Source organism: Saimiri boliviensis, chromosome 2 (genome assembly GCF_048565385.1).
Source record: "Saimiri boliviensis isolate mSaiBol1 chromosome 2, mSaiBol1.pri, whole genome shotgun sequence".
NCBI classification, from domain to species: Eukaryota; Metazoa; Chordata; class Mammalia; order Primates; family Cebidae; genus Saimiri; species Saimiri boliviensis.
Genome location: NC_133450.1, coordinates 98,670,010 through 98,696,024, shown reverse-complemented (window position 1 = coordinate 98,696,024; position 26,015 = coordinate 98,670,010). Strand labels below are relative to the sequence as shown.

Below are 26,015 nucleotides of genomic sequence, written 5' to 3'. Positions count from 1 at the left end.
AAAAAGCTACATTAGGCTGGGAGCAGTGGCTCACGCCTATAATCCCAGCACTTTGGGAGCCTGAGGCAGGTGGCACTTGAGGTCAGAAGTTCGAGATCTGCCTGGTCACCAGGTGAAACTCCGTCTCTACTAAAAACACAAAAATTAGCTGGGTGTGGTGGTGGGCACCTGTAATCCCATCTACTTGGGAGTCTGAGGCAGAAGAACTGCTTGAACTCAGGAGGTAGATATTGCAGTAAGCCGAGATCAAGCCACTGCACTCTAGCCTGGGTGACAGGGTGAGACTCCAACTCAAAAAAACAAAAAGAAAAAGGAAGAAAAAATAAACCAAAAAGATACATTAAAATAAAGTATTGGGAATTTTATGGTTAACATAGGAATATTCCTCGAATGGTATTGTTACCATCAAACTCCATTATAAATGAAAATAGTACTTATTTCAGTAAAAGGAGTTTATGAGTTTATAAAATGATTGCATGTGTATTATGTGAAGGCAGAAGAATGTAGAAATTAAGAGCCTGGTCACTGGATTAGACACTCCTGGATTCAAATCCTATTTCCAATATTTGAGGCAACTTAACTCTTCTGAGCCATAGTTAACATCTGATAACTGGGATCTGGATCCATTCTACCTATTTAGCTTCCTTACCTACCACTTTCCCAAACGTGCCCAATATTTTATTAATATCAAGTTGCTGGCCATTTTTTTTAACAGATTCTTATTCCCTCATGTTTCTGATTAAGCAATTCCCTCAGTTACATAATCAGGAACGTTGTAAGGAAGAGGTAATGTACACAGGGCATTTAGCACGTTTGACACAGAATAAATGTAATAGTAATATTATGCTGAAAACTGAGAAAGATATACATGATAGTGTTCCTTGTTAGGATATCACTGTAAGATATTTTTCTTTTTCTTTTTTTTTTGAGATGGAGTCTCGTCTCTGTAGCCCAGGCTAGAGCGGGGTGGCATGATCTTAGTTCATTGTGACCTCTGCCTCCCAGGTTCCAGCAATTCTCCTGCCTCAGCCTCTCGGGTAGATGTGACTACAGCTGTGTGCCACCATGCCTGGCTAATTTTGCATTTTTAGTAGAGGTGGGGTTTTACCCATGTTGGCAAGGCAGGTTTTGAACTCCTGACCTCAGGTGATCAGGCCTACCTTGGCGTCCCAAAGTGCTGGAATTACAGACGTGAGCCACCACACCCAGCCCAAGATATTTTTCATTAAATATACTTTTACAGTAGTCTCTCGAAAAGCAACTTCAAGTTTAAAATCAGTGGGCAACATAGTGAGGCCCCCTTCCCCCAACTAAAAAAAAGTTCAGTGGTATCCAGACAGACTCTGGCTTTAACTCGAAGTCATCTTAGGAAAATATACAAGGCCAAGAAGAAAAATTCAGAAATTAGGTCTTAGATAAATAAATAAAATCTTCACACAAGTCAGAGATACTTCCAACTTTTTCAGTTCAAAGCCAAAATACAGTTTTAAATATCCTTGCCATGCCATTAATAGCTTTTAAAGAACCTATCACTACTGATGTGGTTTAATATGCCACATTTATTTATAATCATTAGAAGGTTTTTTTTTTTTTTTTTTTTTTGAGATGGAGTCTCGCTCTGTCATCAAGGCTGGAGTGCAGTGGTGTGATCTTGGCTCACTGAAACCTCTGCCTCCTGGGTTCAAGCGATTCTTCTGTCTCAGCCTCCCGAGTATCTATAACTACAGGCACCCGACACCACGCCCATCTAATTTTTGTATTTCTAGTAGAGACGGGTTTTGCCATGGTGGCCAGCCTGGTCTCGAACTCCTCAACTCAGGTGATCCGCCCGCCTTGGCCTCCTAAAGTGCTGGTATTACAGGCGTGAGCAACCACGCCGGGCTAGAATGTTTTTTTAAATAGTCACTTCATGTAAACATTAACTGATAGTTCAGTTACAGAATTTCAGATTAACCATTTTAAAGGATTAGGGAAGCCAAATGAGGGTACAATCTTCTAACTGAATAAACATCTGAGAGAAAACCCTTAAAGATAATCTAGCTTTTATTTGTAAACTAGGAAAACATGTATTACACAAATGGTTACATGTATCTTAAACATAAGTGTGCAAATGGCAACTTGTTACAATTGAAAATTCACTTCTTAATGGTTTGACAATAAAAGAGGATGAAAGGAGATAATCCAAAATAGAAGATGATCTCCTGTTCCTCATTATAAATTTAGGCAGAAGCAGCGAGTAAGCCCTGAATGTGACAGTAGAAAGTCTGCCTACTTAGGTGCAGAGGAAAGGCTCTGCTTTCTGTGTTCACTCACTGGCACCAGAATACTGTTTCTTCTTTTACATCACTCCTCCATCTGAGCCTTTTCCATTATAGTGTGAAAACTTCTTTACACATGCTAACTTCCCTCAAACTGGCCAAATTCTAGCCCATCTTTTATGTTTGAAAAAATATGAATTATAAAAGAAAGAAGAGTGAAACAGCTCATATATATTGTTAATTATATATGTATCAGTCCGTTCTCATACTGCTATACAGAACTGCCCAAGACTGGGTAATTTATAAAGAAAAGAGTTTTAATTGACTTACACTTCTGCATGGCTGAGGAGGCCTAAGGAAACTTACAATCAGGGCAGAAGGGGAAGCAGGCAAGTCTTACATGGTGGCAGGCAACAGAGTATGTGTGTAGGAGGAACGGTCAGACACTTATAAAACCATCAGATCTCATGAGAACTCACTCATTATAACAAGAACAGCATGGGGGAAACTGCTCCCATGATCCAATTACCTCCCCCCAGGTCTCTCCGCCAACACCTGAGGATTACAATTGAAGATGAGATTTGGGTGGGGATACAAAGCCTAACCATATCAGTATGTTATTCTTTGGCTTCCCACCTACTCACTTTTAAATGTGCATAGAAGCCTTATATCTGAGCTGTGCTGAAAAATTCTTCAGTTAAGTCTGGGACTTAGAACAGATTTTCTCACAGGAGTAGCTTCACATATGGTGCCTAACTTCTCAGTCGTGTGTAAATTCTTAAACTGACCTGTAAAAGTCAATAATATGGCTGAATTAATACTATTAGTAACAAACTACTACCTCTTGGGGGAAAATAAGTTCTGAGTTCCACCTCACAACTGTGTTTCCAGCAGGAGCTGCATGAGGTTTCTACCAGGGAAGGTGAGGTCTTGGTGAGAGTAAGCAACAACGTTTTAAAGCTGTAGCTGGAAGCAAGAATTTACAAGCACAGGTTATTAATAATTCAGATGTTTGAACTCTGGCTTTGGATATATTCTTCATATATCTGCTTCACTATTAGATTATTTGAAACTTTAGTGAAAAGGAAGTAAAATCTTTTGTGAACTGAAATTGTACCATGGAAGAAACTTATACAAAGGTAATACTTTTGTTGTTTATCCTGAGGAAGAAGAGCTAAATACAGTTATCACAGATGTAGCTATTTTTTAATGGCCTACATCAGCCTCATAAAAATAATCTGAAATTTGGATAGTTGAGTTTATTCTTTTAATTAGGTGATATGCCAAGTTAATATTACTTTCCACTGAGATGTGGTCTAAAATCCATTAGGTTCAGAGAACTTAGGTTTGTATGTTCCAGTCCTGCTGCTTACCAGCCTGGGCAACACAGAGAGACCTCTTCTCTACGAACAATAATAAGCTAGGCATGGTGGCATGCACTTGCAGTCCCAGCTACTCAGGAGACTGAGGTGGGAGGACTACTTGAGTCCAAGAGTTTGAGGTTGCAGTGAGGTATAATCACACCACTGCACTTCAGACTGGGCAACAGAGTGAGAGCCTGTCTCAATTAAAAAAAAAAAAAAAAAAGGTATTTGCTTAAAGAAGAGAAATTTTATTCTTCACACCCTGGCAAGGTAAGTATAAGACTAGCTGAGATCCACAGAGCCCCTTATCTTATCTTCGGTTTTGACTATGTACCTATTATTTCCATCTGAATGTCTTGCTGGCACCTTACATTTAATATGCCCTAAAGTACCAATATCTTCTCTTAAAAACCAATTTTTCTTCCGGACTTTACTGTTTGTGTTAATGACACTTTTTTTTTTTTTTTTTTGAGACGGAGTTTCGCCCTTGTTACCCAGGCTGGAGTGCAATGGCGCGATCTCGGCTCACCGCAATCTCTGCCTCCTGGGCTCAGGCAATTCTCCTGCCTCAGCCTCCTGAGTAGCTGGGATTACAGGCACGTGCCACCATGCCCAGCTAATTTTTTGCACTTTTAGTAGAGACGGGGTTTCACCATGTTGACCAGGATGGTCTCGATCTCTCGACCTCGTGATCCACCCGCCTCGGCCTCCCAAAGTGCTGGGATTACAGGCTTGAGCCACCGCGCCCGGCCAATGACACTTTATTCTAAAGGACTAATCACTGCCAGTCTGCTCATAGTCATTCTAACAAAATTTACCTCCATCCATGGCACAGTTTGTGCCATATGACCTTCTACTAGCTGAAGGTACCAGGGTTAACAACCAACTTGAAAAGAACTAATCCACAGCCTGGCATGAGCTAATCACTTTTGATCTTTTGAAAATGTGAACCATGGAGCCTTGGTCAGCTGACAGTTACCAATAGAATCACACTACAAACAATAGAATCAATTACAAACAGTGAAATATTAAAACTTCATAAATGACTACAGTTAAGGTTCGTAAAGATATCTTACTGAAAACCTGGCTGCTGAGTATGTCCTTATACAGGAAAGAGAGAAATCCACCTGAGACTGAAATACAGGTTTTTTTCCTCCTCTCTGTAAGGGTACTTGCAGGTTTTACCAAACCACAGACGTAAATGGGAATTACTGAGGAGAGACGCTGATTTCCTTGGGCTCCTCAAGAATGCATGGGGGTCTGTGTGTGCACATGTGTGCATGTGTGTGTGTGTGAGGGTGTGTGTGTGTGGGGTGTGTGTGCGTGTGTGTGTGTGTATAAGGGAACTCAGCCTGATACGCCTAGGAAAAAGAATGACGCCCTTCAGCCAGAAAGGGAAAATACGTGAAGCCAAATGGTAGCTCTATATCTAAGACAAGTACTTGACACTGGAACTAGTCCTAATTAAAATTATAATTAATTAAAAGCTCCTAAAACTGACTTGAGCCCTGGAAGATAGCTATGGTGGGTGGATCACGAGGTCAGAAGTTCGGTATCAGCCTGGCCAATACAGTGAAACCCCATCTCTACCAAAAATACAAAAATTAGCTGGGTTAGGCATGGTAGTGGGTGCCTACAATCCCAGCTACTCAGGAGGCTGAGGCAGGAGAATTGCTTGAACCTGGGAGGCAGAGGCTGCAGTGAGCTGAGATCACGCCACTGCACTTTAACTGAGAAATGCAGATATTATTTATAACATGCAGATATTAGTTTAACATTGGGGATTTGTGTTTTAAATTTTTTGAAAAACCACTGTATTTCTGTTTAAGTTAAGCACGTTCAGTAACCACAATGGCAATGATCACAGCCTCCAACAGTGTTTCAAGGCTGACATTAAGAGACATATTTGCTAATTAAGTGTAGCAAGTACAAGATCCTGAAAGCCAAGTTTTCTGATAGACAAATTCTACTGCCCCTTGTTCCTAAGCCACTTCGTGTCTAGCAGTACACTGCAACCCTAAACTACAATTTTTAACTGGAGTGGGCAGCTAACCCCCTAAAACAAGCTACTGTATAAAAATACAGCCTTAGTATCTGGAGTCACTTTATGAGGCTAGTCTTTGCTTCCAGTTTCGCAGCTTTGAATACAATTAGCCAATGTCAGTGTTAGCTACCACTTGTTTCTGCTACCATCAGGGCATCAAAATAGGATCAAGTTAGACATAATATTAATGCCACACTCAAAACACTGTAAAAACATAGTAAAAAAAAGAGTAGATGGCCAGGTGTGGTGGCGCATGCCTGTAATCTCAGCACTTTGGGAGGCCAAGGTAGGCCTATCACCTGAGGTCGGTAGTTCGAGACCAGCCTGACCAACATGGAGAAACCCCACCCCTACTAAAAATACAAAATTAGCCGAGTGTGGTGGCTCATGCCTGTAATCCCAGCTACTCAGAAGGCTGGGGCAGGAGAATCTCCTGAACCTGGGAGGCGGAGGTTGCAGTGAGCCCAGATCGCGCCATTGCACTCCAGCCTGAGCAGCAAGAGCAAAAGCTTTTATCCAAAAAAAAAAAAAAAAAAAAAAAAAAGAGATCAGACATCTTGGCAAGCAAAAGACTAGAACTTTAGGGCTTCCTAATACTATCTGCAGGTTGACATAAAGCAGTTAAGCCTTCACGCTCTGGAGATGAACTGGAGTAAGCTGGTTGTACCCCTTATGTATAAGGGTCCTCTGTGTTACATTAGGATTCAATACCCTGTTAAAACTTTCTTGCAATCAAATAAGTCCTAACAAACAGTACCTGGGAGGTGATTAAAAGCAACAGACTCTCTGATTTTTTTTTTTTTTTTAAAGGTACTAGGCATTAAAAACCTGGCTCTGGCAAGACAAAAGGCAGTAAGATTCATCACACTCCTCCCTCCAAAAATATGATAGTAGATCATAGATTTAATACTGAGGTAATTAATTCAACCAATGTCTATAATTATGTGGAAAGCTATGTCTCCAGGGAACAAAGTGTATAATCTCTTTTTTTGTTTGTTTGTTTTTTTGAGATGGAGTCTTGCTCTGTCACCCAGGCTAAAGTGCAGTGGCGTGATCTCAGCTCACTGCAACCTCTGCCTCCTGGGTTCAAGTGATTTTCCTGCCTCAGCTTTCCAAGTAGCTAGGATTACTTTTTGTATTTTTTTTTTAATTATTTTTTTTTGTTTTTTTGGTTTTTTTTTTGAGACGGAGTTTCGCTCTTGTTACCCAGGCTGGAGTGCAATGGCGCGATCTCGGCTCACCGCAACCTCCGCCTCCTGGGTTCAGGCAATTCTCCTGCCTCAGCTTCCTGAGTAGCTGGGATTATAGGCACACGCCACCATGCCCAGCTAATTTTTTGTATTTTTAGTAGAGACGGGGTTTCACCGTGTTGACCAGGTTGGTCTCGATCTCTCGACCTCGTGATCCACCCGCCTCGGCCTCCCAAAGTGCTGGGATTACAGGCTTGAGCCACCGCACCCGGCCTACTTTTTGTATTTTTAATAGAGACAGGGTTTTACCATGTTGGCCAGGCTGGTCTCAAACTCCCAACCTCAGGTGATCTGCCCGCTTTGGTCTCCCAAAGTGCTGGTATCACAAGGATGAGCCAAAGCACCCGGCTTATCCTCTCTTAAACTACTAAAATTGTGTTCTAAGCTATAAGCTTGACTAATGTTGAAAACTATCCTCTAACATTATACACCGAACTTTTTTTTTTTTTAGAGACAAAGTTTCACTCTGTTGCCCAGGCTAGAGTATAGTGGCACAATCTTGGCTCATTGCAGCCTTCACATTCTGGGCTCAAGCAATTCTCCTACCTCAGCCTCCTAAGTAACTAAGATTACAGGCAAGTGCCAGGACACTTAGCTAATTTTTTGTATTCTTTATAGGGACTGGGTTTTGCCATGTTGCCCAGGCTTGTCTCAAACTCCTGAGCACAAGCAATCTGCCTGACTCAGCCTTCCAAGGTGCTAGGATTACAGATGTGATCCACTGTACCTGGCCTGAGCTTTCAAAAAGTTACCACATTCTAATAATTCTACAAAAAGTATATTACTGATCATTTTCCATTTGTTATTTCATCAAATATCAACTGGTTTATGCTTTTTATGTCTACTGTAAGTATTTCTACTTCATTGTTCATAGGTTAAAATTGTTAACATGATGCTTCTGAATTGTATTTCCTATTTTAATCCTCTAATTTTAATTAATCTCACAGAATTATTAAAAAATCCATGACACTGGATTTGGCAGTGATTTCTTGGATATAACACCAAAAGTACAGGTAACAAAAGCAAAAACAGAGAGATGAGACTGCAATCAAATTTCAAAATTTTGGCTGGGTGTAGAGGCCCCTGCACAATCTCAATACTTTGGGAGGCCAAAGTGGGAGGCTCATTTGATGCCAGGAGTTCAAGACCAGTTCAAGACCAGGGCAAGAGCAAGATTCTGTCTCTAGAAAAAATACAAAAGTTAGTTGGTGTGGTGGCATGTGCCTGTAGCCCCATCTACTCAGGAGGCAGAGCTGGGAGGATCACTTGAGCCCAGGAGTTCAAGGCTGCAATGAGCTATGATCACCACTGCATTCCAGTGTGGGCAACACAGCAAGACCCTATCTTAAAATAAACAAAAAAATTTTTTTTGTTCAAGAAAGAACACAATCAACAAAGTGAAAAAGCAACCTATAGGAGAAAATATGTACAAAGCCTGTATCTGGTAAGAAACATTGTTGAAAGATAATAAAGATGACACAAATATGTGGAAATATTTTATTTTTAAAATTTTTAAAAATTTTTGAGATGGAGTCTTGCTCTGTCGCCCAGGCTGGAGTGCAGTGGCACAAACTTGGCTCACTGCAACCTCCACCTCCTGGGTTTAAGTGATTCTTCTTCCTTAGCCACCCGAGTAGCTGGGACTACAGGTGTGCACCACCATTTTGTATTTAGAGTAGAGACAGGGTTTTACCATATTGGCCAGGCTGGTCTCGAATTCCTGATATTGTGATCCGCCCACCTTGGCTTCCCAAAGTGGTGAGATTATAGACATGAGCCACCATGCCCAGCCCAAGTTAATATTATGAAGATGTCAATACTACCCAAAGTGATATAAAGAGCTACACAATCCCTATGAAAAAATTCGGTAACCTTTATTTGCAGAAATAGGAATGAATCATTCTAAAATTTGTATAAAATTTAGAGACTCTCCATAGCCAAAACAATTTTGAAAAGAAGAACAAAGTTGGAAGACTCATGCTTCCTGATTTCAAAACATAGTAAAAGCAACCATAATAAAAACAGTAGGGTACTGGTATAAAGACAGACATATTAAAGACCAATGGAATAGAAGAGAGAGCCCAGAAATAAACCTTCAAGTATACAGTCAAATGATCTTCAAACGAGGGTATCAGGACTACTTGAAGGGGAGAGGGCAGTCTCTTCAACAAATGGTATTAGGGAAACTGGATATCCACGTGCAAAAGAATGAAGTTGGACTCCTGCCTTAATCCATACACAAAACTTAACCCGAAATGATTTAAAGATCTAAATTAAGACCCCCAAAGGATCAAACTCCTAGAAAAAAAATCACAGATGAAAAGTTTCATGGCACTGGATTTGGCAATGATTTCTTGTATATGACACCAAAAGCACAGGTAACAAAAACAGGTAAGACTACACATGAAATTTTAAAATTTGTGTTCACCAAGGGACATAGTTGAAAGGGCAATCTATGGAATAGGAGAAAATATTTTTAAATTCTGTATCTAAGAAGGGTTTAATATTCAGAATACATAAACAACTCCTACGACTCAACAACAAAAAAAATCAAATAACCTGATTTTAAAAGTGGGAAAGGACTTCAACAGACATTTATGCAAAGATGACCCGCAAACAGCCAATAAGCATGTGAAAACATGCTCAATATCATAATTCAGAGAAACACAAATAAAATCACAATGAGATATCACTTCACACCCATTAGTATGGCTATGATTAAAAAAAACAACAACAGAAAAAAAAATGTTAGAGGTGATGTAGAGAAGCTAGAACCCTTATGCACTGTTATTGACATTGCAAACTGGTGAGGCTGCTACAGAAAACAGTATGGCAGTTTCTCAAAAAATTAAGTGTGGAACTACCAGATGACCAATAATCATACTTCTAGGTTTATATCCAAAATAACTGAAAATAGGATCTCAAAGAGAGATTTGTAAATCCATGTCCATAGCAGTACTATTTACAATAGTCAACAGGTGGAGGCAACCTAGTTATATACAATGTCTATTGACAGATGAATGAAAAAAACTGTAGTATATGAAAAGTACTCAAACTTAAAATCCTGTCACATGCTCTAACATAGATGAAACTTGAGAATATTATGCTAGATGAAACTTGAGAATATTATGCTAAATGAAATAGCCTAGTCAGAAAAGGACAAATACTGTATGACTTCACTTATATGAAGTATCTAAAGGAGCCCAATTCATAGATACCAACTGTTGAATGGTGGTTACTAGTGGCTGTGGGGAGGCAGCAAAGAGTTTTATCAAATGAATATAGAGTTTCAGTTTTGCAATATGAAAAATTCTAGAGATCTGTTTCACAACTATGTAAATATACTTAAAACTACTAAACAATGCACTTAAAAATGATTATAAGACAGCTGGGAACAGTGGCTCACGCCTGTAATCCTAGCACTTTTGGAGGCTGAGGAGGGTGATCAGGAGTTCAAGAACAGCCTGGCCAATATGGTAAAAGCTGTTTCTACTAAAAATACAAAAAATTAGCTGGGCCTGGTGGCATAATCCCAGCTACTTGGGAGGCTAAGGCAGGAGAATGGCTACAAACCAGGAGGCAGAAATTGCAGTGAAGTAAAAATCGCACCACTGCACTCCAGCCTGGGTGCCAAGAGCAAGACTCCATATAAAAAACACAAACACAAAAACCAAAAAATGGTAAGACAGTAAAGTTTACGTTATGAAAATGATATGAGTATAGCCTAATTTAATGATTTTACTACAGTTAGATGTTTGGATCTTCAAGTTTCTAGATACATAAAATACATTTTTTTTCTTTCTTTCTTTTTTTGAGAGGATTTCATTCTGTTGCCCACAGTGGAAAGCAGTGATGTGAACATGGTTCATTGAAGCCTCAACCTCCTGGGCTCAAAAGATCCTCCGGCCTCAGTGACCTGAGCAGCTGGGACTACAGAAGCAGGCTGCCATGCTCTGCCAATTTAAAAAAATTTTTGTAGAGATGAGGTCTTACCATATTCCCCAGGCTGGTCTTGAATTCCTGGGCTCAAAAGATTCTCCCACCTCAGCCTCCCAAAGTGCTGAGACTACAGGTGTGAACCACTGCTCCCAGACCAAAAAAGTAAAAAATAAAAACCTTTAAAACAATAAATATGCAGTAACCTAAAAATGTGTTTATCACTTACAGCAAAATTACAATGCAAAAATTAGATCTCTTAATTAAGATTTGCAATGACAAAAGTTTTCTGCACAAGTACCAGATACATTTCTGAAGTTTATGAAATAATTTAATGTTAAAGATAGGTATCAAAACGAAAACTAATTTTACTGGTAGCTCATTGTACAGTGAATACATCAGCAGTACTATTTTCAGAATCAATTAACCCAATGCTAAATATTCTGTCAGCTAATTTATAAACAACCATGAAAAATACAGTGACACCATGGTGGCAATCTTGTGAATATGGCTGTTTTGGTTCATAAGTAAATATGATTTTTTCCAATGAGCATAATGAATGTAGAATGTTAAACAGAAAACATTAGTAAACAACACTAACCTTTATTCATTTTCTGTATCTATTATTTAAAACTAATAATATGACATGTGGGGCATGTATTTCTGCCTTCAAATTAACATTTTCCATTAATTCAGATTTGAACTGTCCAAACAGTGAAGACAGGGTACAAATATTTTACTTTACAGAATATTTTTAAAAATAAAGGTTGTTAGAGTTTGGATAGAAATTCTGAAAAAGGCTGTGCATGGTGGCTCACACCTGTAATCCCAGCACATTGGAAGGCTGAAGCAGGTGGATCACGAGGCCAGGAGTTCGAGACCAGCTTGGCCAATATGGTGAAACCCTGTCTCTACTAATAATATAAGAATTAGCCAGGCGTGGTGGTGCACATCTGTAGTGCCAGCTACTTGAGCAGCTGAAGCAGGAGAATTGCTTGAACCTGGGAGGCAGAGGTTGCAGTGAGCTGAGATCACACCACTACACTCCATCCTGGGTGACAGAGTAAGGCCCCGTCTCAAAAAAAAAAAAAAAATTCTGAAAAGAACATACCACCACCACCTAAACAGAATAGCTGACACTTGCCCTATTTGGCCAGCCTACCTTGGGATTTCTTTCAAGAATTTTCACAAGGCAAACCTATGGCTGGTTTAAACTTCTTTATACTTCTTGACTTTTTAAGATATACTCAACTTTCTCTGCTTATACTTTCAGGAAACAAGATAAAGTATTCCCTGCAAGTCCAAGGAAAGCTTTAAACATCTATTCAAAAATAGTGAGAGATTCCTACTGATTTCAAAAACTGTCTAAAAAAATACATTTATTTTATGAAAAATTACTATTTTATAAGTATTTCCAATTTAACATTTTAAAAGATAAGCAAAGGCACAAAGCAAAAAGGTATTGCATTAATCATCCTGGGTAGTGATGGATTAAATTCTACCCCTGTAAGCAAGGCTGCCAATGTGTAACAAACCGTAATTTTTGTAAGCTTAAAATACTATTTTGTAGTTTCACCATAAAAGAGGGATAATGGGAGAAGGAGAAAGGGAAGGAAAAGTAGGATTCTGATGGTAAGTTTTCCCACAAACTTTGTTCCTGCTCTGGCTTTTGGCCGCCACTAGCTACAGACTTGAGCAAACTGAACATCTGTAAAATGAGTTAGATGGTAGGCTGAAATTCAGACAAAAGACAGAAAAACATGGTGGCATGAATCATCATAATATCTGCCTGCTCTTCTAGGGAACTCTGGATGCCTAACCAAAGAGATGAAAAATGCAACTCACAATGGTATCACTAGCATTATTTCAGTGCTAATCACTGGTCAGTCAAACTCTATTTAATAAGTATCTACTATAGTAATGAGATAGAAATGGTTAAATCACTCCTGAAAGTAATCATTTTGCCTGTATATCCAAAGAGTAACAAGAACATACAGACATAGGAAGGATGCTGACTTCATTTTCTTTTACAAATACTTTTGTGGCTAAAAGTGATTCTCGGTGCTAACCTATTTTTAACTCTAAGGTTTACTGTAGTATTTTTTTCAAATATTAGGAAGACCTTCAAAAGCAATCTGTTTCAGCAAAATTTGAATATAACATTATAAAAGTAAATTGCCAGAGGCAAGTCAGTAAACACAATTTAGGACTCTAAAATTACTATAAACTTTAATATCCTATTTTACACCGTGGGGAAAAGCACTATTAAGTTTACAGCTGGAATTTCATTTATTTTAAAAAAATTTTGTTTATGTTTTACCAGACATAAGTTTTTTTCTAAGTCACATTGGCAAATAATTATCTTTTCATGTCTAAATACAATTTTAAACCAGTTCATCTGTTAAATCAATACAAGAAAGCATTTTTGTATTATGCTGGTTTTAGTGCAAGTTTTTGAAAGCTGGTGAATATAGTTAAGAATTCATTTTTGAAATATGACAGTCTCCAAAATTATTTGAAGTATTTGAACTGAAAGCTGGGAAAATTCATTAGCATATCATTATATATTTTTTTAGCCTAAACATTCCCTTAAGTCTGCTCCAAAAATGTGAAAAATACCATCTACTTCAGCTTTACTGATAATGCTAAAATTTAACCCATTGATTTCCCACCAAAATTCCACAGCAAAAAAAAAAAAAAAAAAAAAAGATAAATATAGGATGCTGAAGATATGAAGAATTCATTTTGAAAGAAAATTTAAGACAGCAGTGCTTCAAACTCTCAGAAATATGAAAGGGGAAAAACAAGACTATAGGTAATTAGGCAACAAAATGAAACAGAAAGAAACTGGTAGAGTTAAGGGGGGAAGCTCCATAAAAATAATACTTATATAAAACTAATAAAAGCACTGGAAACATCAAGTAATGGAAGCAGTACTGGGGGCTGGGCATGGTGGTTCTCTACTATAATCCCAGCACTTTGGGAGGCTGTGATGGGTAGATCACTTGAGGCCAGGAGTCCAACTGAGAGTGGCCTAGACAACATGGAGAAACCCTGTCTCTGCTAAAAATACAAAAATTAGCTGGGTGTGGTGGCATGCATTTGTAATTCCAGCTACCCAGGAGGCTGAAGCACGATAATGGCTTGAACCTGGTTGGCGGAGGTTGCAATAAGCCCAGATCATGCCACTGCATTCCAGCCCAGCAACAGAGAGAGAGAGACCCTATTTAAAACAAAACAAAACAAAAGCAGTATTGGAGACAAATTAGTCACTGATATGATGGCAGACTTTAAAAATTCTTTACTTTCCAAAGTAATGAGGTAAAAAAATTCAAGAGTCTTTAGAAACAATTTCTTGAAATAGAGAAAAAATCAAAACTGCAGATGAAAAAAGCAGCTCATTGAGTCTGAGAGAGAAAAACTTATAGAAAATTACTGAGACCAAATTATATTCTGTTGAGATTACTAATTTTGAAGACAAAGAAATGCCAGCGTTTGCTACAAACAGTCGAGGAGTAACAGCGAGTTACCTACTAGGGCAAAAATATCAGGTAAACCTTACAGTTCTTTCCAACAATAATCAAGGAAAAAAATGTCTATAGATTTTTTTCAAGGTAGAGGGAGAAGAACATGTGATGTAATCATTTTATACCAGTCAAATCGTTATTCTCATTCAAAGGCAACAGAAAGACATCTTTAATGTTTTTTTGTAGGAAGAATACTGCAGTTTCCATTATGTGCTTACACTGTCCCAAGTGGTGAAATATAGCAGTGAAGATAATCACTATTCTCATGAATCTTACATTCTAGGAGACAAACAAAATACATACATGTATACATACAAACAAACAAGAAAAGTACCAGGCACTCACTGGTCCTATGAAGTGAACTAAAATAACAAGGGGATTGGCCTCTCTGAGAATATGATATTTATTTAAGCTGAGGTCTGAATGACCAGGAGCATTCAGAGCAAAGATCAGGAAAAACAGCTACCTCAGGCAAAAGAGAAGAACTGCTTTAAACTTGGACTGTTTAAATAAAAAGAAAACAGGCATACTAGAGTAGAGAGAAACATATGCAATGAGCTCAGAAAAGTGGGCAGAGCAGATCATGCAGGGTTTTATAAATGAGGCTAAAAATCTGAGTATGTTTCTAAGTGGCTATGGAAGCTTCCGGGAAGTGTTAAGCAGGAAAATGTGATGATATAATTCATGTTTTAAAAAGTTCACTCCAGAGGCTTTCTGGAATCTAGTTGGTGGGGAATGAGAGATGTGGGAGAGGCAGCAAGACCTAAAAGGGTGGAGATGGGCAATAAAGATAAGCAGATAAATTTAGATGTGTTTTGCAGGTGGAGTTGAAGCAACTTGCTGACAGATTGATTCTTGAACACAAATAAGAGAGAAATCAAGGTTAATGCCTAGATTTTTCGCTTGGTTAATTGCTTAGCAAAATGGGGAAGATAGAGGGAAAAGCAGGTATGAGAAGAACAATCTATTTGTGGATTTAAATTATAATATTCCTAATAATGGAAAATCTTTTTGATAATATGATGTAGTCTATTGGTAGTTGATACTAAGTAGGTGAGAATGGAAAGAAAACGGCATAAAAAGACCAATGGTGGGTAGTAAATCTATTAAATATAAAACTAAGTCTAAATAACTGGTCATGACATTTATAAATTATAAATACAATATTTCTTAAAAGAAGGTATACATATTAATACATACTCATACCACAGTGCAGTCAGAAAGTTTCTGGGCTAAAGTCCCCATATAAACCCACAAACAACTGGAAATTGGGGGGATGACAGGAAGAGTATAAATATGCAAATTTCAAAATTTGTAAACCCAAGAATTCAATAGATGACTGTTTTATTTCTTAAACTAAAAACCTAAAACACCCACAAATTTAAATATATTATTCAAGATCTTACAAGCCATCCTCTGACAAAGCTACAGAATTGTTCCTTACAAATTATCAGCAGTAAAAAATAAAAGAAACCCCCAGCCATATTTTTTTTTAATTTAAGAAAACATTAAAAACAAAAACCACAACAGAATTAAAATTAAACCTATCTCTAAACAACATAATAGTGGAGAGATTCACCTATTTAAAAAAAAGAAAGATTCAGATTGGGTTATAAAACAAAAGTCAAATATAATTTTTTACAAGAGAAACATCAATGACCCAGAAAGGATTAAAGCATAATAATAGGCCCAAGTACACAAGGTCCATCCATTTGTTGTATGCCACATAAATATAAAGAAAAAGAGAGCAGTGTTGGCACTATCAATGTCAGATAAAGTTATATTCAAGGTAAAAAGGGTATCGAAGAGCATTAAGAGAGTGAATGATTAAAGATGAAGGATACAAGCCACAATAGTAAGGGAAAGACTGAAGCCACTGACCAATATGAGTGACTAATGCACTATACATTTATTCCATCATTCTATCTCTCCCACTAGAATTCAAGCCATGAGAACAAGGTCTTCGTCTTTTTGTTCTCGTCTACATTCCTACCCTCTAGAACAAAGCTTGGCATAATTAGGTATTCAACAAACATTAATTAAGAAATGAAAACATAATGCAAAAATGAATTTTATGGGTCAGCTGACACACTTACAATACATTAAGCAGATGTGCCACAAATGGAAGGAGAAATGAACAAAATCACTATAGTGGAAGATGATCAACACTTCTGTCAGAACCCATTTATGCCTACTGTTCCATTATTGGAACTCTAAGCTTGTGGGAGTTATTTATATCCTGCTGCCCAAGGTCATCGCCAAGGTCTGATTTTTCATGTCTGCAATTTAAAAAACTGCAACCTCCAGCATAAATGGGTTAATGTTCAATGCGTAAATACTAGAAGCACTATCCTACAATGTGAAAGTCCTGGCCAAAAATAACATTCAATATGATATGACTGTACAGTTACAAAAACAATTAAAAACATTTGAAAACTACCAGAAAAATATGAATTCTATAAGACTGCCAGAGACAAAATATATCCAATAAAATCAGTGTCTGAAGTCAACATTTACAATAACCAATTAGACAGCATAAGAGGAAAAAAGAAACACATTCACGATAGTGAAAAATACCATAAATATTAAAATGTATATGGCAAAACTTTCCTAAGGACCTGAATAAGAAAAAACCTTTACTACTGTCAAAATGCCAAATTTCCTACATTAATCTAAGTGCCTTTTTTCTCCATGACACAAATGATTTAAAAGTTCTCCTGAAGAAAACATTTTACAAACAAAGTATCTGAAAAATAAAAGGAATTTTAGATTGTAATATGCAATGAAAAGTTACAGTAATCAAAACCAGGATAGTATTAAAGTAGGAATAGAAAAAAGAAAACCACTGAAACAGAACGCAAAATCTATGCTTACATGGAAATTTAGTTTATGACAACCAAGGCATTTCAAATCTGTGGATAAGAGACTAAATACAGAGCAATGGGTTTAGGAAACTAGCCATTTGAAAAAGAACATACATAGAGTTATCTCATCCCTTAGAACAAACTCGTTTCTGATTGAGCAAATACTTAAATTTTGGAAGAAAAAAAGAAAAAACTAGAAGAAATTACAGTTTAAAATGTTTATAATTAGGAAAAAGGGCCTAAGTACAGGGAAATGAGGAATAGATAAAGGAGGACTGCCAAATTTGTCTAAGAGAAAAAAGAAGACTTTCACATGGAAAAGAAAAATATAAGCAGAGTGCAAAGACAGAAGACAAATTGGGGGAAACGTAAAATACATAATGAAAAGTCACTACCCTCAAAGTGCAAACAGGATCTAAAAATCGAGAATAAAATACAAATAACCTGATAGGACAGGGCAAAACATAAGAATAGACAACCAACAAGATTTTAAAATGGCCAAATACTAAGATCACATCATCAATATTTACTGAACTTTCATGTTATTCTTTCTTGGGGAACAAGTTGAAATGTTATTCAATCTTAATACATGGGTCACGACTAACATAAAATAGTCAACTTTTACAAAACAAGGCAGTGAGAAATTCCAGCCTTTCAAAGGGTCTTAATTTATGATTCTAGCATTTAACCCTCACATTTTAAGTAATCATACACGTTTTTCTTTTTTTTACTAAATTGTCTTCTTATGTTAGTTCTAATATAAGGCTTACTGAGAAGAATTGCAGAATTTAAAAAATGTACGCATTAATTCATTATAATGAACTGTAATATTAGGTTGGCAAAAACTGCAATTACTTTCGCATCAACCTAGAAAAAAATAAGCCATACCCTCAAATCAAGTAAGTGAAACTGTGCTGCAACAAGCCCACTGCACTTGCTGAAGACAGAAAAGGGATAAACATCTTTGTTTTCTCTGAGAGCACAGGCCAGTTCCTAGACATAACTTGAACAACCATCCTTGAATATAATTTGAATATTTGCTCTAATGACTTTTCCAGAAGAGGCAAATGCTTGTATAGTTGTGTTATATTTCCTGTTTGTGTTAGTGACATTTTGGAGATCATTTTATACTTAGGTGGAACTTAATGAGAGGATCCTGAAAGAGTATTATTACAACAATTTCTATTTGCCCAGAAAAAAAAGACACCTACATGCCTAAGTTTATGAACCAGCAAATGAACATACCACCAAATATTCACTTACCTGGTTAAAAACTACTACTACACTCATTAGAAACTTTTAGGATATGAAAATCATAAAACAGTTTTAAGATTATAGTTCTATTTTCAAAGTAAATTATTCAGTGTGTTTTAAAACAAGCAGTCTTCTGACACACAGAGGTGTTAATAAAATAAGCATTAAGCTAAGACCAGAATTAACAAACCTAAACCAATCAAAGGGAAAAGCTGACAAGCAAATGTCATTATCCCAAATATTCACCACAAAAAAATCACTGAATACTTTCCTAATCAAATTCTCATAAAAGCTAAACCTGAAGTTCAAATATTTCACTATGATCTTAAAAGAAAATTACTTTAACATTGTCAATTGTCTTCCAATTTTGAATGTGTACATGTCAAATTTTATTTGGCAACAAAACTGTCACATCAAACTCACCTTTAACTAACCACCTCCAGTGGAGTTTAATTGAAGATATTCTATTGACCTGATACAACATATAAAGACTTCTTATGGGAAGAAGGGAAACAAGGAAAGAAATATGGAAAATACTTTTAAGACCTATATTTATGAACTGCACAAGAAAATTGTTGAAAATTGTCTTGAGGGTTTTAATACATACCAGGCTCCAATTTAATGATTTTTACTGCAGCCAACTCTCCTGTGTGTACATTTCTGGCCTAAAAATAAAATAAACACAATAATCTTATTAATTCAAAAGCTTATTAATTACATCAAAATTACTTGCTACTATGTTAATTGTTTATCAACCATATTTTATCAAAGCTAAAAAACAAAGTATTTCCAATAAAATGAGCATATTCATTTTCCCATTTAAGAAAAATATAGATAAGACACAAAAGTGTTTTACAAATTACCATTAGTCCCATCACTCAAAAACAGCTACTGTTTAAAATTTGGTCTACTTCCACCAAGGCTTTTCTTTAGCCTTGGGTTAGTATTTTTAATTTTTTTTTTTTTTTTTCTGAGATGGAGTTTTGCTCTTGTTACCCAGGCTGGAGTGCAATGGCACGATCTCAGCTCACTGCAACCTCCGCCTCCTGGGTTCAGGGAATTCTCCTGCCTCAGCCTCCTGAGTAGCTGGGATTACAGGCACGCACCACCATGCCCAGATGATTTTTTTGTATTTTTAGTAGAGACGGGGTTTCACCATGTTGACCAGGATGGTCTCAATCTCTTGATCTTGTGATCCACCCGCCTCGGCCTCCCAAAGTGCTGGGATTACAGGCGTGAGCCACCACGTCCGGCCAGTATTTTTAATTTTAAAGATCTCATGGTTTTTATTTATATCAGAAAACATCATCATAGGTCATTTTTTTTTTTTTTTTTTTTTTTTTCTGAGACGGAGTTTCGCTCTTGTTACCCAGGCTGGAGTGCAATGGCACGATCTCGGCTCACTGTAACCTCCGCCTCCCGGGTTCAGGCAATTCTCCTGCCTCAGCCTCCTGAGTAGCTGGGATTACAGGCACGTGCCACCATGCCCAGCTAAATTTTTTTGTATTTTTAGTAGAGACGGGGTTTCACCAGGATGGTCTCGATCTCTTGACCTCGTGATCCACCCGCCTCGGCCTCCCAAAGTGCTGGGATTACAGGCTTGAGCCACCGTGCCCGAACATCATAGGTCATTAAAAACATTTTCTTAAATCATCTATATCTAACTACTTAGACAAAAACAGTGTAGATGCATCTCTTTCCTGGTACACATGTGTATATGCATTTGCATTATGGAAGAAGATAAGCCCATTATAGTCTTCTAAAACATGACTGCAATACTGCCTGATTTTCCACTGACAGGATATATAATTTAACGAACCCTCTACTGTTGGGCATTCACAATTTTAATATTATTTTCAAATAGAAAAATAGGGATAAATATATCTTAGTTTTATTTCTATCCACAGCCTTGATTATCTCCTTCAGTGAAATGCCTAGAAGAGAAACTACTATTCAACAAAATATCAACAAACTTACTATAATTAGCACTGCAATGAATATCACTACAAATACTTTAGCACAGATCAGCTTATAACGAAGGCAACCTAGACATACAATGTGAGATCAAAAACTATGTGGATTTATATTGGGGATATTGCCATATTGCTCTAAAACACTGTGCAAATTTATACTGTCCTTGATCTTGGATGTTAAGACTTATTGTAGGTAAAAATTAAATGGTTATAACATAGTCCATATAACCATCCTCATTTACTGCTGGACATTAAGGATGTTATATATCAGGCGTCCCCAAACTTTTTACACAGGGGGCCAGTTCACTGTCCCTCAGACCATTGGAGGGCGGCCACATACTGTGCTCCTCTCGCTGACCACCAATGAAAGAGATGCCCCTTCCTGAAGTGCCGCGGAGGGCCGGATAAATGGCCTCAGGGGGCCGCATGCGGCCCCCGGGCTGTAGTTTGGGGACGCCTGTTATATATAATCTTTTCATTATTTAAGATACATTTGTTTTAAATAGATGCTAAGGCAGGCGTCCCCAAACTACGGCCTGCGGGCCATATGCGGCCACCTGAGGCCATTTATCCGGCCCCCAGCCGCACTTCAGGAAGGGGCACCTCTTTCATTGGTGGTCAGCGAGAGGAGCACAGTATGCGGCGGCCCTCCAACGGTCTGAGGGACAGTGAACTGGCCCCCTGTGTAAAGAGTTTGGGGACGCCTGTTCTAAGGTATGATATCACTAGGTCATATCAACGTTGTGAATATAAACACATACCATCAAATAGTCTAAAAGCATTTTACCCTATATTCTCTTTGTTAACATGAGTGCTTATTTTCATTGTACCCAGTGGCATGTCATATGTGGAAATGGGATTTACTACTTTATGACCTTTTCCATTTACTATATTAGATTTGAATGCCAACTTTCAAATGGCAGAAAAAAAATAAGAAAAAGATATGATAAAATAGAAAAGTATAGTTATAGTACTTTGCCAAATTAAATTAAGTAAAATTAGCAGAGGAAAGAAGAGAAAAAGGAAAAGGAACAGAAGAATGATAAAGTAGGGAAGAGTGCCTTAAAAGAGATCCTTTTAGAAATGACATACAAAGCGTGAGAAAAAGAATAGAATGGGGGAGAGATATACAAAGGAAAAGACACAAATGGAAAGAAAAATAAAAGAATTTTTCTTTTTGTTTTGTCTTTTTTTGAGGCAGGGTCTCACTCTGTCACCAGGCTGGAGGGCAGCAGCAGGATGTCAGCTCACTGCAACTTCTGCCTCCTGGGCTCAAGTGATCTTCCCACCTCAGCCTCCCAAGTAGCAGAGACTACAGACACCTGTCACTACACTCAGCTAATTGTTGTATTTTTTGTAGAGACAGGTTTCACCACGTTGCCCAGGCTGGTCTCAAACTCCTGGGTTCAAGTAATTCGCCCACCTTGGCCTCCTGAAGTGCAGGGATTACAGGCATGAACCACCAGGCCTGGCAAAAAAACAATTTTCAACAGTAGAAGTCACAATTACTTTGTGATTAAGTTCTCATTTTCCTCATCAAATCTAGTGAACAGGGTAAGAAGGGGCCTCAGGAAAGAAGAGCAGGCTTTCATTTCCTCCCCTTGACAGTTATTTCTCTCCTAACTATGAATACCTTTACAAAAACAGGGAGTAATAGCCAGAAGCCTCATATCATTCCTACCCTCTCCTCTTTCTTGTCTTTGGACAAAATAATTGCCTGTTAGCCTCAGGTCTTCTAGTTCCTAAAATCTTCCTTGGGTCATAAAAAGACACATGCACATAGATTTCGCCTCTCTACCTCTCAGCCAATTCACATGCCAGTGGGACTCAGGTATAAAAAATATGGCCAGAACAAACAGTGATAACTGACTTCCTGGGAATCTTGTTCAGTAGATTATAAATGTGTGCTAGAAGACAAATTCCATAATAACGATGGCAATTATTTTTGTAAGGCTTTATCGTTTGTAGGAACTTTCACATATATTACTTATTTCTATTTATTTAAACACAGAAAGACTTAGTTTAGTAAAGCTGACTTGCCCAAGGCCATCCTGCCGGCAGGGGTAAGTCAAGAGTTAGAATCCAAGTATATTCTGATGACAATATTTCACTGCTCCTTTTCAGAATTCGAGAATTCTCTTTTTCTCTTTAAAATGCAATAGACGCTAGAGAAAAGTATTAATGGTATAATATTTAACAGATCAGTACCAGTGGTAACTTTTGTTGAAACAGATTAACAAACTAATCTATTGAAAACAGATTAATAAAGCAATATACTAATCACCTTTCACATTAAATTTCTCTGTGAAAATTTTCAGTAACAGAATGTGAACTATTTACACATTTAAAGTCTTAAAGAAATAATCTTAGAGTTGAATTTGATCCAAAGAAAACAGTATTATTTTAAACCTTCTGAAAAAAGCTACTGAAGGCCAGCAGCCTTCTAACATGTTTAAAATCTATTGTAAAGAACTGGAATTCCAAAAAGAACCAAATAGACTCAATGAACTCTTCTTTTAACTCACCTATGTCATAATCTAGCAAATAATGACAGTTGCTTCCGTACCTAAATATCAGTACCCTAGTTTTCTCTCTTACCCTATCTACCTAAGTGATCATTTAAATTGTTTTTTTTCATTTAAAATTTTCACTGGAATCCTACAGAAAACAGAAAAACATTTTTTTGACATAACAGTGTAAGTTTACAAATTGGGAAGAAAGATTTAAGTATAAGGGCCATAAAAGCACAAGTAAGTTACAGAAGTACACTCAAAAACTGTGACGGTTGAAAAATTCGAGATTTTACATTTCAGGTAAGGCATACAACATTCAACTGATAGGACAATGACTGATGCTAACACATTTCCAACAACAAAGTATCTTCAGGCAATTCATTATTCCAAGCAAAAATGGGCATCTGGACAATACATTCTGCAGCTCACTGCCACTCACTTTCAGAAACCACAAGAAAATGACTCCATTCTTCTCAGTTGCCAATTATTAAACAAGAGTCAACAACATGAAAAGATCTAATATGATTTTCTGAGAGTCTGGAACAATTAATTCTAATTTTAGTCAGATTAATCAGAAGTGAATAGCTTGGTCTGGGTCTGAAAACTGTCCTCATTATGGTACATTCTCCTTTCCCTGTCCGTCTCCCGGTTTTGCCTGGTTAACTCAGACTTGTCCTTCAGGATTCAGTTTAGTTATCACTTCCTGCAGGAGTTTCTCCTGGTATCCTAAGGTTGGATTAAGGGTGTTGTCCTCTTAGCTCTAGGCATGATCCTTTGAAAGGCTGTGCCACATGGCAGATGCTCTACACATTTTTTGAATAGACAATCATGATAGTAGGAAGGTTATTGCTCTCTCAAAAAATATTAAAATCTACTACAACTAGAAAATGCTATGAAACTGAAAATATACTGTTTTAAATAGTCTTACTTTTTTCACTTATACTGAGTCATATTATGATGAATTAAAGTATTTTGAAGAAAATTATTTGTAAAAATTTATTATGAAGATTTTGTTGTGGAAAAATTAAAATAATATAAAACAAATAAGTAAAAGATGGCAGTTCCCCCTCCATCCCAATCTCATCTCCCAAAATAACTATTGTTAATGGTTTAGAGTATATCCTTCCAAACTTTTCATTAGGTTGCGTCCTAAGAACACACGTGCACAGAACACAAACCTTGGTAATTTGGCAGTTTCTCACAAAGCTCATATAGTCTTACCATATGAGCCAGCAATCCCACTCCTTGGCATGTGTGCAGCTGAGCTAAAAAGTTATGTCCATACAAAACTCTATACATAAATGTTTAAAGTAGTCTTCATTCATAGTCTCCCAAAACTGGAAGTAAACAAGATGTCCTTCAATATTCGAATGCATAAACAAACTGTGGTAAATTCATACAGTGGAATGTTGATTGCAGCACTATTCATGACAGCCAAGACACACATGAACATGGATGTCCAACAACGATGAATAAAGAAACTGTGATTATACATATACAAAATGGAATACTATTTACCCATAAAAAAGAATGAAATGCTGTCATTTGAGGAAACATGGATGGAACTGGAGGATATTATGTTAAGTGAAATTAGCAAGGAATAGAAAGTTAACCACCACACGTTCTTGCTCACATGTGGAAGCTAAAAAATGTTAATCTCATAAAAGTAAAAAGTAGAACAGAGAATATCAGAGGCTGAGAAGGGTAGGGGGAAGGGAGGAATAGGGAGAAATTTGTTAAAGGATACAAAACTACAGCTAAAATAGGAAAAATAAATTTTAGTGCTCTATACCACTACTAACAAGATAGCTATAGTTAACAATAAAATATTAAATAGTTTCAAACAGCTAGAATACCAAATGTTCCCAACACAAAGAAACAATAAATGTTTGAGATTATAGATGTGCTCATTACCGTGATCACTACAAATTATATGTATCAAAATATCACTATGAATCACTATGATCACCCATGAATATGTACAATAAAAATTTAATTTGAAAAAAGGCCAAGCACGGTGGCTCACACCTGTAATCCCAGCACTTTGGGAGGCTGAGGCAGGTGGATCATGAGGTCAGGAGATCGAGACCATCCTGGCTAACATGGTGAAACACTGTCTCTACTAAAAATACAAAAATTAGCCAGGCATGGTAGCATGCGCCTGTAGTCCCAGCTACTCAGGAGGACGAGGCAGGAAAATTGCTTGAACCCGTGAGGCAGAGGTTGCAGTCAGCCGAGGTCATGCTACTGCACTCCAGCCTGGGTGACAGAGCAAGACTCCATCTCAAAAAAAAAAAAAAAAAAAAAAGAAAAAAGAAAAAAGAAATAAATGGAAGCCACAAAAAGATATGGAAGAATCCTAAATGCATATTGCTAAGTGAAAGAAGCCAGTCTAAGAAGGCTTACAAACTGTTTGATTCCAACTACCTGACATTGTGAAAAAGGCAAAACTACAGAGAGAGTAAAGAGCAATGGTTGTCAGGGGTTTAAGGGAAGGAAGGAAGGAGATGAATAGGTGAAGCGCAGGGTACTGGTAGGAGAGTGAAACTATTCTGTATGAAATGGTAATGATAGACACATGTCATTACATATTGTCAAAACCCATAGAACAATACAACACAAAGAGTGAATCTTTATGTAAATTATGAACTACAGTTAATAATATATCAATATTGAGTCAATACTTGTAACAAATGTACCAAACTAATGCAAGATGTTAATAAAAGACAAAACTGTGCAGAAGGTGAGGGGTTGGATAAATGTCATTCTATGTACTACATGCTCTATTATTCTGTAAATCTGAAACTGCTCTAAAAAATTAAGTCTATTAATTTAAAAATAAACAATTATTTTTAAAAAGAATACACATTTTCAGACACATTTGTGAATCAATTTTTATGATCAGAATCAACCCATTTATATTATGTTTCAATTTAATAGAGCCAAAAAGAAGAGGTAAAGACACCTTGATTTTTTTTAGAGACTCTGAGGGGCTCAGAAAGAAACGGATCATATGAGGATTTGAACAACAA

At 37.2% G+C, this 26,015-nt stretch overlaps 1 protein-coding gene across 4 annotated transcripts in view; it reads right to left on the bottom strand.

Moving 5' to 3' along the window:
* The window catches only part of MAP4K5 (mitogen-activated protein kinase kinase kinase kinase 5), a 118,889-nt gene that overhangs the window by 73,564 nt on the left and 19,310 nt on the right, over positions 1-26,015 (bottom strand). For 3 of the 4 annotated variants that reach the window (XM_010341094.3, XM_074393951.1, XM_074393952.1), the window contains exon 3: positions 19,105-19,162. In XM_010341094.3, the coding sequence (XP_010339396.1) occupies positions 19,105-19,162 (58 nt within the window). Of the gene's footprint in view, positions 1-2,902; positions 3,047-19,104; positions 19,163-26,015 lie in introns of those variants that run through there. The other variant, XM_074393953.1, reaches the window with a different exon arrangement.